The sequence below is a fragment of the Podarcis muralis genome, chromosome 14 (genome assembly GCF_964188315.1).
Source record: "Podarcis muralis chromosome 14, rPodMur119.hap1.1, whole genome shotgun sequence".
NCBI classification, from domain to species: Eukaryota; Metazoa; Chordata; class Lepidosauria; order Squamata; family Lacertidae; genus Podarcis; species Podarcis muralis.
The window spans coordinates 7,400,632-7,418,365 of record NC_135668.1 but is presented as its reverse complement, the minus strand read 5'-3'; the positions used below and the strand labels follow the sequence as shown (position 1 = coordinate 7,418,365).

General features: G+C 46.1%; 1 protein-coding gene across 10 annotated transcripts in view; it reads left to right on the top strand.

The window, feature by feature from the left end:
• The window catches only part of CELF6 (CUGBP Elav-like family member 6), a 196,493-nt gene that overhangs the window by 138,913 nt on the left and 39,846 nt on the right, over nt 1-17,734 (top strand). For 7 of the 10 annotated variants that reach the window (XR_003703713.2, XM_028706974.2, XM_028706973.2 and 4 more), the window contains 2 exons: nt 10,909-11,037; nt 14,793-14,872. Coding sequence is in view for 9 of the 10 variants with exons in the window: in XM_028706974.2 (XP_028562807.1) it covers nt 10,909-11,037; nt 14,793-14,872 (209 nt within the window). In the remaining variant the exon portion in view is untranslated. The remainder of the gene's footprint in view (nt 1-10,908; nt 11,038-14,792; nt 14,873-17,734) is intronic. The other 3 variants (XM_028706970.2, XM_028706977.2, XM_028706976.2) reach the window with 1 other exon arrangement.

The following is a 17,734-nucleotide window of genomic DNA, read 5'->3' as shown; positions in this document are numbered from 1 at the left end:
CCCATGGACCAGAGCACGCCAGGCACTTCTGTCCTCCACTGCCTCCCGCAGTTTGATCAAATTCATGCTGGTAGCTTCAAGAACACCATCCAACCCAACCCAAGCCCAAGAAAGTGAAATCTCTTACTGCCTCCATTTCTTCCCCTTCTATTTGCCAGGAGGTGATGGGACCAGTGGCCATGATCTTCGTTTTTTTGATGTTGAGCTTCAGACCATATTTTGCACTCTCCTCTTTCACCCTCAATAAAAGGTTCTTTAATTCCTCCTCACTTTCTGCCATCAAGGTTGTGTCATCTGCATATCTGAGGTTGTTGATATTTCTTCCGGCAATCTTAATTCCGGCTTCGGATTCATCCAGCCCAGCCTTTGTTGTTTAGTCGTGTCCATCTCTTCATGACGCCCTGGACCAGAGCACACCAGGCACTTCTGTCTTCCACTGCCTCCCGCAGTTTGGTCAAACTCATGCTGGTAGCTTCGAGAACACTGTCCAACCATCTCGTCCTCTGTCGTCCCCTTCTTCTTGTGCCCTCAATCTTTCCCAACACCAGGGTCTTTTCCAGGGAGTCTTCTCTTCTCATGAGGTGGCCAAAGTATTGGAGCCTCAGCTTCAGGATCTGTCCTTCCAGTGAGCACTCAGGGCTGATTTCCTTAAGAATGGATAGGTTTGATCTTCTTGCAGTCCATGGGACTTTCAAGAGTCTCCTCCAGCACCAGAATTCAAAAGCATCAATTCTTTGGCGATCAGCCTTCTTTATGGTCCAGGTCTCACTTCCATACATCATGACTGGGAAAACCATACCTTTAACTATACAGACCTTTGTCAGCAAGGTGATGACTCTGGTTTTTAAGACGCTGTCTAGGTTTGTCATCGCTTTTCTCCCAAGAAGCAGTCATCTTTTAATTTCGTGACTGCTGTCACCATCTGCAGTGATCATGGAGCCCAAGAAAGTACCTTTCATACCTGGTTGTATTTCTAGGCAGAGATTTCTACTGACCACATTTAAACTACTCCTTTTGGCACCTGGTTGTGGGTCTTTGTTTGTTGTTGTTTTCTCCGGAAAGGATCTTCATAAGTGACGGGCACTGAAAGGAAGGTGTAAAATGTCATGACAACTGCCGTAACTGGGTCAGGAAAACAATGATGTCCCCTCTGGTACAGCACCAGCAGTAGCCCATCAACGATAGAAGCCCAGCTCTGCTGGTTCTTCCTCCTTTGCCGGTTTCGAGCATCTTCACCAGCGCAAAGCACATGGAATTGTAACACGAGCTTAGGTAAATAGTGTATGAAGAGGAAAAAGAAAATAGCCATTCAAAGAAAATAGCCATTCACTTATCAAGCTGCATTAGAGAAAGCATGCACTGCATGGTTTATAAAGCAGTGAACATTTGAGCAATTAAACTAAGCTTGTGAAAAGGGCCTAGACTAGAGAATGATTTGATTCATTTGCCTTGTCAAAGCCAAGCAAGTCTGGCCTGGGGTAGGGGCTGGGTGGGAGGCCACATGGAAAACTTTCTGTACCATTGTAATAAAAAGTGTACCATGAAGCAGAGTAGAACATTGGGGGGGGGGGGAGAGAGACCTCACACTGTGCTGCACTGGGTCACATAGCCTCATTGACTCAGAACCCGATGAAACGATTCAGATGCTGAGTCTGTGCTAGAGGCTCTCAATATCCTTTGCAAACTACAGTTCACTGGACTCCTTGCAGTGTTGGAAGCCATGACTGTTAAAGCGTTATAACAGTGCTTTAAACGTGTGCTGTTGATGTGGCCAAAGTATATGATATGCAAGTGATTTTGACAGCTGAGACAGAAAACAATCTCTCCTCCTCTCTGGAACTAAAAATACAACAATATCAAATTAAAAAATCAGTGCTTTTGTTGAGTCAAAATGGTGCCAGTACTCACCATGAAGTTGTTGCAGTAAGTGTCACACTTTTAACATTTGGGGAGGAAAGGTGCTACTGCTATCTACCCTTAAGTATCTCCAGAAAAAAGCACTGTGAATAACTAACACTTTGTTGTCCACCCAAAACCTGCCGTCTGAGGCAGCCACTTTACTTTGCCCAAGGGTAGGGCCAGCCTTCCAGCATCCCAGGTATGCACTTTACTAGGGTTGCCGTACGCCCAGAATTTCCCCGACATATCCGGAATACTGTACTCAGAAGCAGCGTCCGGATGGAAATTGTAAAAATGTCCTGGGAAATCTGGATGTATGGCAACTCACGTTGGCAGTGTCGTTTTTGGCAATTTTCCTTCAAATTAGCTCAACAACTTTGGGCAAAACTTTAAGAAGCTCAATAAATTTGCACACACACCCCCGCCCAAAAAGCTGTTTGAAATATGGCAAGCCTAACTTTACAGGGTTGAGATGCACCTGTTGCTCTTTCTTTCAGCCATCTTTTCATCCCAGAGGAACTTTGCAGAGTAGAGCAGGAATTTGGGTTTTTTGAACCAGAGCTGTGAGCAACACCCTCTGGTCATTTATCTCCCTCCATCTCTGAACCAGCCCTTCCCATAGAAAGAGAAACCCACGTACACACAAATGAGCACACATTCTGCTTTCCCAAGTGACAGCCAGTGAAAAGTAATCGGAGACTTGAAAAGCCCATAGAGCTGAAAGGGGAAATAGGAAAGACTGTCACATTTCCAACTTCCTTCCTCCGATCTATATACTTCAAGATAAAGGCAACCACTCTATGACCAAGTGGGCAGGGAGAGGGGTCTCAGAGGCCTCATGGGTACCAAGGGAAGACCTCAGACGCATTGCTGTGCCTGTAGGTGCCACATTGACAATCCTTGCAGTAGACGTTGTGAGTGCAGCATTTGCAGCGATAAACCAAGAGACAGTTGGAGCAGATCGTACTCTGGAGATAGGAGTCTTTGCAGCCCTTTCCATGAGCCAGAAGACTGAATCATACTACAAGTATACTGAGATGTTTGAAAAATGTTGTTCTAGTTACCTGTTGTTGCTTTTAGAAAACTATTGAAGGCTTGTCAATATGCTGACCAGAATACCATAATCTGGCCTTGAAAGTATGGGTCTAACACCCAAGTTCAGCTGGCTGTGACCCCCTGCCTCTGCTCTTTCTGCATCTCAAGAAGCTGCAGGGATTGTGGCCAATGGATGTCTAGCACCCTCTAGGGGAAATACCAGGCCACTAGCTCACCCTGGAACAAAGATTGGCTTCATGCTTGGCATCAAAAACCACATTGGAAAACTTTTTCCATAATCTGTTCAAACCGAACTCTACAATCATGAGAGATGGACTCGTACTTTTAATTAAAACTTATACATACATGCATTATTTTAGAGGTGAACCAGCGCTCCAAAAGTTTCTCAGATTGACTTTTGAGAATTTTCTGTGTTTTCCTGGGGTGGAGGAACGGAAAGAACGTTCACATCTCCAAAGTTAATACGAAGATAAGAAAAAGGTTGCAACATGAACACCAGGCACGTCCCTGAACAAACCACAATTGGTAAACCGAGAACAAGTCTTACTGCAGCGCATGGTAGCGCAGCAGCAGCAGCAGGAAGAATGAGTTGCTGATGGGATTTAAAAGTCCAACAGCATCTGGCAGGAAACTCATAGGAATAAGTGAATCTGTCTTTCCCATTTTTTCCAGCCTTCCATTCAGTTCTACATATTTCCATATCAGTTTGTGGGGGGGGGGGGGAATGGCAATTTTTAAAGGTTCTCACGAAAATTCATTAGCAAATTTCTCCTGATACAGTGGTACCTCAGGTTAAGTACTTAATTCATTCCAGAGGTCTGTTCTTAACCTGAAACTGTTCCTAACCTGAAGCACCACTTTAGCTAATGGGGCCTCCTGCTGCTGCCACACTGCTGGAGCACAATTTCTGTTCTTATCCTGAAGCAAAGTTCTTAACCTGAAGCACTATTTCTGGGTTAGTGGAGTCTGTAACCTGAAGCGTGTGTAACCTGAAGCATATGTAACCTGAAGCGTATGTAACCCGAGGTACCACTGTATACACATTTCTGCAAGCACTTTTCACTGACATAATGCATTTTTGCATGCTGTTTTCCGTAATGTATGCATTTTGTGCATAGTTTGCCCTGGCATATGCATCTTTGTACACAAGCAGGCTGGAGAATGGCACTGCAAAATCTGGGGAAGTAGAAATCTCAAAGGATGATGCTGTTTCCTTTCGTGTATTGTTTTGAGAAGTGTGGGTTTGGTAGGTTGCCCTTTCAATGCAAACCGAGCCAGAACATTCTGAGCAGCACTCATTCATGAATTTACTGCAGTTATAGTCCATTTTCCCCCCACAAGGAATTCAAGGTGGCATACATGATTCTCCCCCTCCTCATTTAATCTCCACAACAACCACCCAGTGAAGTAGGTTAGGCTGAGAGGCAGTGACTGGCCCAGTGTCACCTAGTAAGTTTCATGAGCGAGTGGGGGGGTGTTTGCACCCTGGTCTACCAGGTCCCAGTCCAACACTAACCACTATGGAACACTGCCTCTCCTTGCTTTAATGGCCTACATCAAACCAGACATAGGTAGATTTTGGCAAACCTCTAATGCCCCATTTCTCCTCTCTCTCTCTCTGCACCTTCTTCCCCATTTCCTATGGCGCCTGTCTGCAGACAAATGCACACGAGGATCGGTATTTTAAACCCAGTGATGTTTTATTCCCAGGGTTCAGTTGCTTGAGCAGGGTAAATAACAGTGTATTCAGAGAGAGATGTAGTTATTAAACACGACTCAGCTGGTGCCAGCAAAAGCTCCGTGCGTCCCAAAGGGAACTGGGAAATAAATTACCCACTTACAGAATGTAATTGGTGAGGGATTAAAAATCAATAGACAGGCAAGAACAAGCAAGCTGCCTCAGCCGGGCTCTGTGGAGGAGGAGAAATCCCATTGCAGAGAGGATGGCACTCTCGTTGCCCAGGAGCACGTGCCCAAGAGCACAGTTTCTGGCCATCTGGGGGCTCCTCTGCCTTTTAAGAGGTCAGTGGCAAAGAGATGTTTGATAGGTAAAACGTGCTGTGGCAGAATGGCTGGCCCTTTCCACCCAAGTCCCACAAGCCCACTGGAATGGACTGTTGGATTTAGATGCAAGAAACCTTAGATTCAAAGCCCAGCTCAGCAGTGCTCTGTCCCTTTGGCCCTGCACTGTTTTCCCAGGGGATCAGATGAAATATACCAAAATACAGTGGTACCTCGCAAGACGAATGCCTCGCGGGACAAAAAACTCGCAAGACGAAAGGGTTTTTGGTTTTTTGAGTTGCTTCGCAAGACGATTTTCCCTATGGGCTTGCTTCGCAAGACGGAAATGTCTTGCAAGTTTGTTTCCTTTTTCTTAACACCGTTAATACAGTTGCGACTTGACTTCGAGGAGCAACTCATAGCACGCAGTGTGGTAGCCTTTTTTGAGGTTTTTGAAGACTTTGGTGATTTTTGAAGCTTTTCCAAAACTTTTCCGAAACCGTGCTTCGCAAGACGAAAAAAATCGCAAGACGAAAACTCACGGAACGAATTAATTTCATCTTGCGAGGGACCACTGTATGCCTCTATCTCGCCTAGGAATGAAATCATTAAAAGTGCAGGAGGCCACTTTGAATTAATAGCTCCCCAATCCGGCCGGCACAGTTGCATTGGTCTGTGGGGTGGGCTTATGAAAAAGAGCAAGCCCCTCTTTGGCTTTTTGAAATGAAGGAGAACCAGAATGAATGCATACAAAAGGGATAAGAAGGAATACAGCCTTCAGCAGGGCTTGGAAGAATGAGTATAGACAGAACTGGATCGAGGTCTGAGGGGGCAAGGGGCAAAAGGTCCTTTGGCAGTGGGCTCAGGTGGGTTTGCCCTGCAGTAATGGCATGACTGTGAGCAACACAGGGCAGCCGTGATTTCCCACGATGCTCCAGGGTGATGCTGCATCAAGAGCATTGTGGGAAATTAAAGGGGTGGCTTCAGTCAGCTGCCACCGGGAGTGCTGGGTCAGAAAATAATAATAAAGAGGATTCCAACATAAGCATTAGCTGTGCACCCTGGTGGGGCATTTGAACCCTGACAGCTGCCCCCAAGATGTCAGGTGCAGATATTAGCCTTGAGGATCTGTCAGTTTCAGTTCTCATTTTTCTAGTCTTCACATTTCCACATCTCTTTGCATATTTTTGATTTAGCACCTCATGAAAATTCTTATTGTTATTATTAATGATTTTCAGGTTTATACATTTCAATAATTTTACAATCATTTGAACATTTCAAAATTTGACTTCCTTCCCCCACTTTCTGCAGTTCCTTAAGCTCTCTTTTTATGTACAGCATTGTAGGTGCCCAGTCAATCATTGCTTTATTATTATTATCTTTAATAATAATAATAATAATTTCAATTTTATACATTTCAATAATTTTACAATCATTTCAACATTTCAAAACTCGACTTCTCCCCCCCCCCCTTTCTGCGGTTCCTTAAATTTATTTTTTAATATTTTCTGCATATCCAAATTAATTTGCTCATTCATTCATCTACTTTAAATATATACTCTTATAAAACTGCAGGTTATTACAACAATCCTGCCAATGTTCTCATCTGTTTACAGTTTATTTGTAAATATTCAGTAAACCATTTCCATTCTTTTATAAAAGGTTTGTTTTCTTATTTTTCCGATAAGTTTCGCCATTTCTGCATATTCCATAAGTTTTTGTATCCATTCTTTTTTCGCTGGGACTTCTTCTTCTTTCCATTTTTGGTCAAGTATCATTCTTGCCACTGTAGTCACATACATGAATAAATTTCTGTACAGTTTGGATAGTTCTGTCCCTCATGTAAATTCAGCATCATTTCATAGCAAACTGTTCCTTACACATTTTTCTATGCAATTTCCCCCAATACAGTATGCACTTTTTTTCTTTGCGATTTCCCCATATATAATGCAATTTTGCATGTTATTTTCACCCATATTTGCATTTTAATGAACACTTTGCCCCAGTATATGCATTTTTGTATGCTGTAACCACCCTGAGACTGGCAGGTTTAGGGCAGTATACAAATTTTAATTCATCATCATCATCAATTTTTGTACATGCTACTTGGCTAGAGAACTGAACTGCAAAATTTAGAGAAGTGCACATTTTAAAAGATGGCTCAGTTTGAATATTGTTTCAGAAAATGCAGGTTTGATAGGTTCCCTTTTTTATTTTATTTTTATTTATCCATTTTCACAAACTTAGTATACACACCTTACATTTTCATTCTCTAATTTCTTATCAAAAGTCTTCTCAATAGGTTCCCTTTTAGATCTGAATTAAACTCCCCCCTCCATCCCTACAAGAGGGTCCCTATTTTTATCTATGAAGTGTTGGATCCTTAAAGGCCGCCGCTTCCTCAAATTTCACATTATCATTCCCTTTTTGGCCAGCAGACCAGCAAGAATTTGGCTCGGAGCAAGACTCCGGCTTAGGCCATAAGTGAGGCAGAAATTCGAATCCTCTTTGAAGAAGCGCTTGCGGTGAGGAGAGAAGTGTCAAGGAAATTTAAGCTAAGCCAAAGACTACAACACTATACAGGGACAGGTGTTGTTGTTTTTAATAGAGATGGTTTATGTTTTACTAGACAATGTATGAGCCCTGGTCTCTTAACTAATTTTCCTAGTGCCTGACAAAGCGTCCGCTGTGCCCTGCTGTTATTTATTTATTTCCCGCCCTGCGCACTCTGACAGGCCACCTTATTCCCGTTGTCAGACGCCGTTAGAGCCCAGCGCTGGTGCGAGGGCCGTGGAAGACAGATGCCGGCAATAATCGCGAAACACTCATTATTTACCATCACTCCAATGATGTTTAAGTTATTTATGTCCCTTGGGCAGGGCTGGCAGTGGAGGGTTATTTGGGTAGTCAATCATAACCATGAAACGGCTTGCTACTTTACTTAACCGTCTCTCTTTCTCTCGGAGCCTCGTTGCCTCCATCTCTGTCTTTCCCATTCCAAGTACCCCTTTATTCCCCATTCCTTCTCGTCAACCTCCACCCCCACCATCCGCTCCATCTTTCTCCACATATTCCCCTTGGACCTCTCCCTCTTTGTCTCCTGCAAACTTAGGAAATGAAATAGTGCAGGACCCCAGTGATCACCGCCTTGTACTTTGTTTTAAACTGTTTTTGGTTTTTTTTAATTGTATTTTTAAATTGTTATAATCCACTCTGGGACTGTATGGTGAGGTGTAGGTAAGGAAGTGTAACAACAACAATAGGTAAAGGTAAAGGTAAATGACTCCTGAACATATAAGTCCAGTCAAAGGCAACTATGGGGTTGCGGCACTCATCTCGCTTTCAGGCCAAGGGAGCTGGCGTTTGTCCACAGACCTTTACCTTATTGTTTAGACCACAGTGCCACTTGGGCTTGTCGATCAGAAGGTCAGCGGTTTGAATCCCCGCAACAGGGTGAGTTCCCGTTGCTCTGTCCCAGCTTTTGCCAACCTAGGAGTTTGAAAGCATGCCAGTGCAAGTAAATAAATAGGTACCGCTGTGGCAGGAAGGTAAACAGTGTTTCCGTGTGCTCTGGTTTCTGTCACGGTGTTCCGTTGTGCCAGAAGCGGTTTAGTCCTGCTGGCCACATGACCCGGAAAGCTGTCTGCGGACAAACGCCAGCTCCCTCGGCCTGAAAGCGAGATGAGCACTGCAACCCCATAGTTGCCTTTGACTGGACTTAACTGGGATCCTTTACCTTAATAATAATAGCAGCTCTTTTTTGTTTTAATGATGAGGTGCCAGTGCTCCTATCTTGATAAAAGTGCTGGGGGTGCCCGCACAAAATGGCAGCCACGGGCAGCAAAAACATAAATGATAGTACTCTGTACAAGTGAGTACTGTCACAAAAAGCCCTAATGATAATAATAATAGTAGTAATGATAATAATAATAATGCAGTTAAAAACATTCCTTCTGAGGTGTAGTGGGGCACTGCCTCATTTACGCTAGTGGGCCAATCACCACTGAGTGAATGAGGGCAAAAATTTGTTCTCTGCTGCTGCGGAGGGTAGAACTTGATCTAATGGGCCAAAGTTGTAGGAGGGCAGATTTTGGTTGGCTGTTAGGTGATGGTAAAGGTGACCAGTTACTTAAAAGGATGCTGGGCTCTCTTTCATTGGAGGACTTCAATGTCTGTAGGGGATTCTGTACCTCTGGCCTCCCCCAAGTCCATGAATCGAGGAATCCCTAGCATGCAGACACTGCGCCCACTGGATTTCTCCTAGTTGCTTGACAATTTATATACCCCTGGTATTTAAACAGAACATCTAAGCCACTGACAAAATGTTAAAACATCTTCAGTAGACAGCAACTATGGAAATACCAGAGAAGGCCCACATTCTATAAAGCACTACAATGGTACCTCTGGATACGAACAGGATCCGTTCCGGAGCCCATTCATAACTAGAAGCAAACGTAACTAGCAACGGCACATCTGTGCATGCGCGTGTCACTTTTCGTTGCTTCTGCGCATGCGCATGACATAATTTTGAGCACCTGCGCATGCGCAAGCGGCGAAACCCGGAAGTAACTCACTCCGTTACTTCCGGGTTGCCGCAGAGCGCAACTTGAATGCACTCAACCCGAAGCGCATTCAACCCGAGGTATGACTGTATTAGCAACAAAACAGAGCATCATCTCGGACACTGAAATAAACATGGCACGTAAGAAATCAGCTATGAAATTGCAAGGAAATTGTAAACGTGATACTGTCCTGGCCCCCACTGCTGCATGAATGACTCAAACTTGGGTTTCTGTTTCTACCAAAATCTTGACGGTGAAGATGAGCGCAGTACATAGGGAAGGCAAGGGTGAAAGGCACATGGCTAAGCATGAGCTAAGATACTGACCCAACAAGACACCCCCTGTGCCTTCTTTTTAAAGGATGGGACAGGCACTTAGTGTGGCAAATGGTCCGAGTCTCCAAACTGGGCAAGCAAACAGGCATTCCTCTCAGTGAGTTGAGCTCACAAGGTCTTTTTGCACCAACACTGGCATCTCTGTGTCCTTGGAGACCAAGTTTCATCTGATTTATGCTCAGCAGCCTCCTTCTTCAAAGGAAGCGCATCACTGATAGCAGAAGGCACCAAAGGTGGCTGCTCAACAGGGGAGAATGGGCTGGGGGGGTCTCGTGATGCTGGATTAGAATGCCCCACTTGGTCCCTCCTTAGGATCCAGCTCACTATCCTCCAGGCCAGCCCCTCCCCCCAGCCCTAGACTCTTAACAGAAGAAGAAGAAGAAGAGTTTGGATTTAATATCCCGCTCTATCACTACCTGAAGGAGTCTCAAAGTGGCTAACATTCTCCTTTCCCTTCCTCCCCCACAACAAACACTCTGTGAGGTGAGTGGGGCTGAGAGACTTCAAAGAATTGTGACTGGCCCAAGGTCACCCAGCAGCTGCATGTGGAGGAGCGGAGACGCGAACCCGGTTCCCCAGATTACGAGTCTACCGCTCTTAACCACTACACCACACTGGCTCTCTGACACTTCTTAGGTCCCACCCATCCTTCTCCCATCCTGCTGGGTCCCACCTAATGGTCCCTCCCATCCCTTCTTTGTCTCAGACACCCCACCCCCATGACACCTCTTTGGGACTCGTGACAAATTCACAATGCTTGCAGGCTGAGAACAGGTTGCTAGGCTTGGTGGGTCAGGGTTGTTCTTATGTCCTGATGTACTCAGAAATACACCCCATTGAGTTCAATGCAAGTAAGTATGATTCAGAACAGCAGCCCAGACACAAAGGCCATTCGCCCGTCCGGCAAGCCCCTGCAAGGGTTCATAGTTGTCGTCCAAAGCCCTGGCCTGGACCAGCCGCCAAGTCAATAAGCCCCCACCTGTGCTCCTGTTCTGCCCTACTAATCGCGTGTGGCTTTGCGTGGCTCTTGCTAATGAGGAGTGGTTTGTTTTTAGAAGACAGGAAGCTTTTTGTGGGCATGCTGGGGAAGCAGCAGAGTGAGGATGACGTCCGGCGACTCTTTGAGCCCTTTGGCCAGATCGAAGAATGCACCATCCTCAGAGGCCCCGATGGAGCCAGTAAAGGTGAGGAACAAGAAGTGGCGGAGAATGACATCGGCAACACCAGAAAGGGGTGACGCAGCTCGCTGTTTCCTACTATGGGGAAGGGCCACAGCTCAATAGTAGAGCATCTGTGCTCTGCAGGCAGACGTTCCCAGGTTCAATCCCTGCTGGCATCTGCAGGTGAAATCTGAAATCCTGTAGAACGTCTGCCAGTCAGTGCAGACAAAACTAAGCTAAATGGACCAGTATGAGGTACAACCTTGTAAAAGGGAATGGGAGGAGTTATTCAGGGCTGAGATCAAGATCCTCCCTGCAATGTCTGCCATGCAAGCATATCTCGGCCAGCTATTATTTTGCACAGGAGAATCCAGAATATAAATAATAATATAGGTAAAGGTAAAGGTAAAGGTACCCCTGCCCGTACAGGCCAGTCTTGACAGACTCTAGGGTTGTGCACCCATCTCACTCTATAGGCCGGGAGCCAGCGCTGTCCGCAGACACTTCCGGGTCACATGGCCAGCGTGACAAGCTGCATCTGGCGAGCCAGCGCAGCACACGGAACGCCGTTTACCTTCCCGCCAGTAAGCGGTCCCTATTTATCTACTTGCACCGGGAGGTGCTTTCGAACTGCTAGGTTGGCAGGCGCTGGGACCGAGCGGGGATTCGAACCGCTGACCTTTCAATCGGCAAGCCCTAGGCACTGAGGCTTTTACCCACAGCGCCACCCGCGTCCTTACAGCGCCACCCGCGTATAGAGGGGTATAGAGGGGTATAGAGGGGTGGCCAAAAGAAGTGGGTCCGAACGCTGGGATCTACCTGTTCCAATCTGGGTCTGGACTTGCCTTTTGCTTCAGCACATATTCCCTATGCAATAATAATAATAATAATAATAATAATTATTTATTTGTACCCCACACATCTGGCTGAGTTTCCCCAGCCACTCTGGGCGGCTTCCAACAAAGATTAAAAATACATTCAAATGTCACACATTAAAAACTTCCCTGATGTCTTCTAAATGTCAGGTAGTTGTTTATTTCTTTGACATCTGATGGGAGGGCGTTCCACAGGGCAGGCACCACTACTGAGAAGGCCCTCTGCCTGGTTCCCTGTAACTTGACTTCTTGCAGGGAGGGAACTGCCAGAAGGCCCTCGCCACTGGACCTCAGTGTCCAGGCAGAACGATGGGGGTGGAGACGCTCCTTCAGGTATACTGGGCCAAGGCCGTTTAGGGCTTTAAAGGTCAACACCAACACTTTGAATTGTGCTTGGAAACATACTGGGAGCCAATGTAGGTCTTTCAAGACCAGTGTTATGTGGTCTCGGCGGCCGCCCCCAGTCACCAGAATAGCTGCTACTTTCCCATTGCCTGATACTTGCTAGTAATATGCTCCAATGCTTCTGAGCACCTACAGTATTATTATTATTATTATTATTATTATTATTATTATTATTATACCTCCCTTCATCATAAGAACGCAGGGTGGTTCACAGAATAAGATGCAGGATAAAACAAGTAAATAATTAAAACTAAACAGCAAAACAATACCCTTCTCATAGACACATTTAAAAGGCTGTGGAATATTAATCAGTCAAAGGCCTGGTTGAAGAGGAATGCTTTTGCCTGCTGCCTAAAAACATATAATGAAGGCACCAGGTGAACCTTCCAGGGGAAAACATTCCACAAATGGGGAGCCAACACAGAAAAGGTCCTTATTCTCGTGTTGCCAGCCTCTGGACCTCACGTGGAGGAGGCACACGAAAAAGGGCCTCAGAGGATGATCACAGAATCTGGGCATGTTCTTATGGAGAGAGGCAGTCCTTGAGCTATTGCAGTCCTTTACCCTGGTTTTGACATCTATTGTCAGGTGTTTAAACCGATTTTAACATTGCATTTTCACTTTGTGGGACCTACAGTGAAGGGTGGGTCTGAAATTATTATTATTAAGAAAACCCACTGATTTAAAGGTTGCAGTCCTATGCACATTTGGACTAAGCCCAACCAGGCGTAGTGAACTTTATTTCTGAGCAAACAGGCAGCTAACAGAGTGCAAAAACAAAACACAACACTCTGTGTTGTCTGTTGTGAATGCCCACTTTGAATTGGTTTTCATATATTATGGATATTGCTGCTGAATTGCCTCTTGTTTTACACTTTTGTACATTTTAATTGCTGAGAGTCACACTGAATCCTTTTATTGGGTGGGGGGGAAGGATCGGCCCAAAATTTAATGATTTGAAACATAACTTTTTGTAACCCTGAAACACACACAGGAAGAAGCAGCCTCTCTCCCTGTTTATTATGGGCAAATCTGGCCACTTACCGTATTTTTCGCACCATAGGACGCACTTTTTCCCTCCTAAAAAGCAAGGGAAAATGTGTGTGCGTCCTATGGAGCGAATGCAGGGGGGGAGGCAGGCGGGAAAAGCTCTTGCGGGCTTTTCCACAGGAGGGAGAAGGGACTGACTGGCCTCATCAGTCCCTTCTCCTACCTCCCAGGAAAGCCAGGAGAAGCCGCGCAGCCCCTTTAAAGAGCTCATGGCTTCTGCGGGCTTTTGCGAGAGGTGAGGGAATCCCCCCACCTCCCAGGAAAGCCAGAAGAAGCCGTGCAGCCCTTTTAAAGTGCGCGCGGCTTCTGCCGGTTTTGCGGGAGGTGGGGGAATTCCCCCACCTCCCAGAAAAGCCAGGAAAGCCCTGCGCAGCATCTCCCGGCAAGGAGAGGCTGCGCGGGGCTAAAGGGGAAGGCAAAACAGCGAGCGGGATCCATCCCGCTCGCTGCCTTGCCTTCTTCCATAGCCGCGCGCAACCCCTCCGCAAGGAGAGGCTGCGCGGGGCTAAAGGGGAAGGCAAAACAGCGAGCGGGATCCATCCCGCTCGCTGCCTTGCCTTCTGCCATAGCCGCGCGCAACCCCTCCGCAAGGAGAGGCTGCGCGGGGCTAAAGGGGAAGGCAAAACAGCGAGCGGGATCCATCCCGCTCGCTGCCTTGCCTTCTTCCATAGCCGCGCGCAACCCCTCCGCAAGGAGAGGCTGCGCAGGGCTAAAGGGGAAGGCAAAACAGCGAGCGGGATCCATCCCGCTCGCTGCCTTGCCTTCTGCCATAGCCGCGCGCAACCCCTCCGCAAGGAGAGGCTGCGCGGGGCTAAAGGGGAAGGCAAAACAGCGAGCGGGATCCATCCCGCTTGCTGCCTTGCCTTCTTCCATAGCTGCGCGCAACCCCTCCGCAAGGAGAGGCTGCATGGGGCTATGGCTTCTTTAGCCCTGTGCAGCGTCTCCCGGCAAGGAGAGGCTGCATGGGGCTAAAGGGGAAGCCAAAACTTGGCTTGCTCCATAGCTGCTCGCAACCCCTCCGGCAGGGAGAGGTTGTGCGCACCCTGTACGCTGCTCTTTGGGGCTGGGGGGGGAAAAAGATTTTTTTCTTGATTTCCCCCCCTAAAAACTGGGTGTGCCCTATGGTCCGGTGCGCCCTATGGTGCGAAAAATACGGTAGGCAGGTGCACGCTATTCTCAAGTGATGGCGCTATGCTTGTCTTTTGCTAGTGGAACATGGGATGCTGTTCAACCCACGTTACCAAAAGCAAACTGTGACCTGACTCTGCAATAACGGCAATGCATTGCCTTACAGTGGGGAGAAAGAATCCTAGATGAGCCAGACTTCAGGCTACCGCTGCATTTCCCCACCTTGACTGGCTTTGCCAATATGGAGATCCACTCTGGGTTTAGTTTTGGGGGTTTTGGATCTGCCTCTGAGCTGACCATTGATCCTTTCTTTCCTCTTAGGATGTGCCTTTGTCAAATACGGGAGTCATGCAGAGGCGCAAGCCGCTATCAGTAGTCTCCACGGCAGTCAGACCATGCCGGTAAGTGCTGGCCAAATGGCCAAATCAGTGGGTTAGAGCGTGGTGCTGATAATCCCAGGGTTGCAGGTTCGATCCCCTCATGGGTCAGCTGCAAATTCCTGCAATGCAGGGGGTTGGACTAGATGATCCTCAGGGTCCCTTCCAACTCTACAGTTCTATGATGGGGGATTGGTTTAGGTGTTCCCTGTGTTCAGCCAGAGGGCTATGCAGAAGACATCCACACCTTTGCCCTTGTTCTTAAACTTCTACTCCTGTGGTGTCTTGCGTGGGAAGAAGTTGGCTGAAGTTTCTCTTCACCATAAAGCATCTGAGATAGTGTCAGGGAATCCAAGGGCATTGCTGAGGATACAGCATATATTTAAACCACATGGTTCCTCAAAAAAAGAGATACCTGGGAATTGTCATTTGTTAAGGGTGCTGGGCATTTGAGCTCTCCGAGAGCTGCAGTTCTTTATATGTTTTGTGGTTTGTGCACAGTCAGAGAGAGAACATATTTATTTGAATATTTGAGGCATTTAACCTTGTGTATATTGATACAAAATGACCAGACCCACATATCCTGGATTAATTTGTAGAGTGGAACTTAGTTACTCACAGGCTTTTGTGCTTCCTTGATGCAATATGATAGATAGATAGATGATAGATTAGATGATAGATAGATAGATAGATAGATGATAGATAGATAGATAGATAGATGATAGATAGATAGATAGATGATAGATAGATAGATAGATAGATAGATAGATAGATAGATGATAGATAGATAGATAGATAGATAGATAGATAGATAGATAGATAGATATAGATAGATAGATGATAGATGATAGATAATGATGATGATGATGATAGATAGATAGATAGATAGATAGATAGATAGATAGATGATAGATAGATAGATAGATAGATAGATAGATGATAGATAGATAGATGATAGATAGATATGATAGATAGAGAGATAGATATAGATAGATAGATAGATAGATAGATAGATAGATAGATAGATAGATAGATAGATGATAGATAGATAGAGATAGATGATAGATAGATAGATGATGATAGATAGATAGATAGATAGATAGATAGATAGATGATAGATAGATAGATAGATGATAGATAGATAGATAGATGATAGATAGATAGATAGATAGATAGATAGATAGATAGATAGATAGATGATAGATAGATAGATAGATATAGTTCAGAAATTTTGAGAGGAAATATATATTTTATGAGAAAAATACATTGAAATGCACATGCAAGTTTTACTTAAATCTTCATTTTCATGCAGATACTGGGGGAGGGGGGAATTGCAGATTAATGCAGAAACGGGATGGCTCAATGAATGAACACATGCAAAAATGAAATAGGCTGAACATCACCTGATGTGCCCAGAATGACTGCAGCTCCTATCATTCCTGACCATCGGCACTGCTGGCTGAGGCTGATGGGTGCTGGAATCCAGCAACATCTGGAAGGCCACAGGGTCTCCTGCATTGGGACCAGCAGATATCAACCCAGATAGCCTCACTGTGGCTATCTGGATCTAGCCATTATACACCCTGCCCTTCAACTTCAGCAGCCCTTCCCTTCCTGCCTGCTGTGGGATGAAAGCTAGAGCATCCTCATGAGCACAGCTGCAAGAGGAGGGTGGTAGACGAAGGAACTAGCAGAGTGGGAGAGAGCAAGCACAGCGATCCTTAACTGCTCTGCACCTTTTGGTTGTAGAGGTTGGCACTTGGTGACCCTGTCAATTCCACAATACCAAAGAGGAGGACAGGGACTAAAAGGTCCATCAGGAAACAGGGAATATTCACATGGCAGTGGAGTCTGGCTCATTGGGGGAATTGGGGCACTTCCCCACCAGCCTAAGACCCTGGAGCGAGGACCCCGAAGTAGACCAGCCTTCTCCAACCTGGTGCCTTCCAGATGTTTTGAATTTCAACTCCCATCAGCCCCAGCCAGCAGGGTTAATGGTGACGCATGGTGATGACTTTCGCCCAAAATGCCTGGAGAAGGAAGGCTGGAGTCTGCAGTACTAAGCTAGATGCACCACAATTTGACTTATGGTGGGGAAGTTTTGTACGCCCTGCAGATAGAGAAGAAAAACAGAGGCGGCCAGCTAACCGCTTGGAAGCTATATTGAAATTGACAGATAAGCAGTGCTAGTCTCTTTCCCAGGCTGCTCTCAAGCAGCCAGAAGCCTTTGTCATTGGCCCTGTTCCTGTGTTTTCAATCACAGCATAACACGCAGCAATTAAGCAGCTGGAATTCCCTCCCACTCTCCTTTAACTCATCATCTCAGCTCACCCACATCTGAGGAGCATAAAAAATACATCTATTACCCATTTATTGTTGTTGTTTAGTCGTTTAGTCGTGTCCGACTCTTCGTGACCCCATGGACCAGAGCACGCCAGGCACTCCTGTCTTCCACCGCCTCCCACAGTTTGGTCAGGCTCATGTTTGTAGCTTCGAGAACACTATCCAACCATCTCATCCTCTGACGTCCCCTTCTCCTTGTGCCCTCCATCTTTCCCAACATCAGGGTCTTTTCCAGGGAGTCTTCTCTTCTCATGAGGTGGCCAAAGTATTGGAGCCTCAGCTTCACTATCTGTCCTTCCAGTGAGCACTCAGGGCTGATTTCCTTCAGAATGGATCGGTTTGATCTTCTTGCAGTCCATGGGACTCTCAAGAGTCTCCTCCAGCACCAGAATTCAAAAGCATCAATTCTTCGGCGATCAGCCTTCTTTATGGTCCAGCTCTCACTTCCATACATCACTACTGGGAAAACCATGGCTTTAACTATACGGACCTTTGTTGGCAAGGTGATGTCTCTACTACCCATTTATTATTGTGTTTTTATTC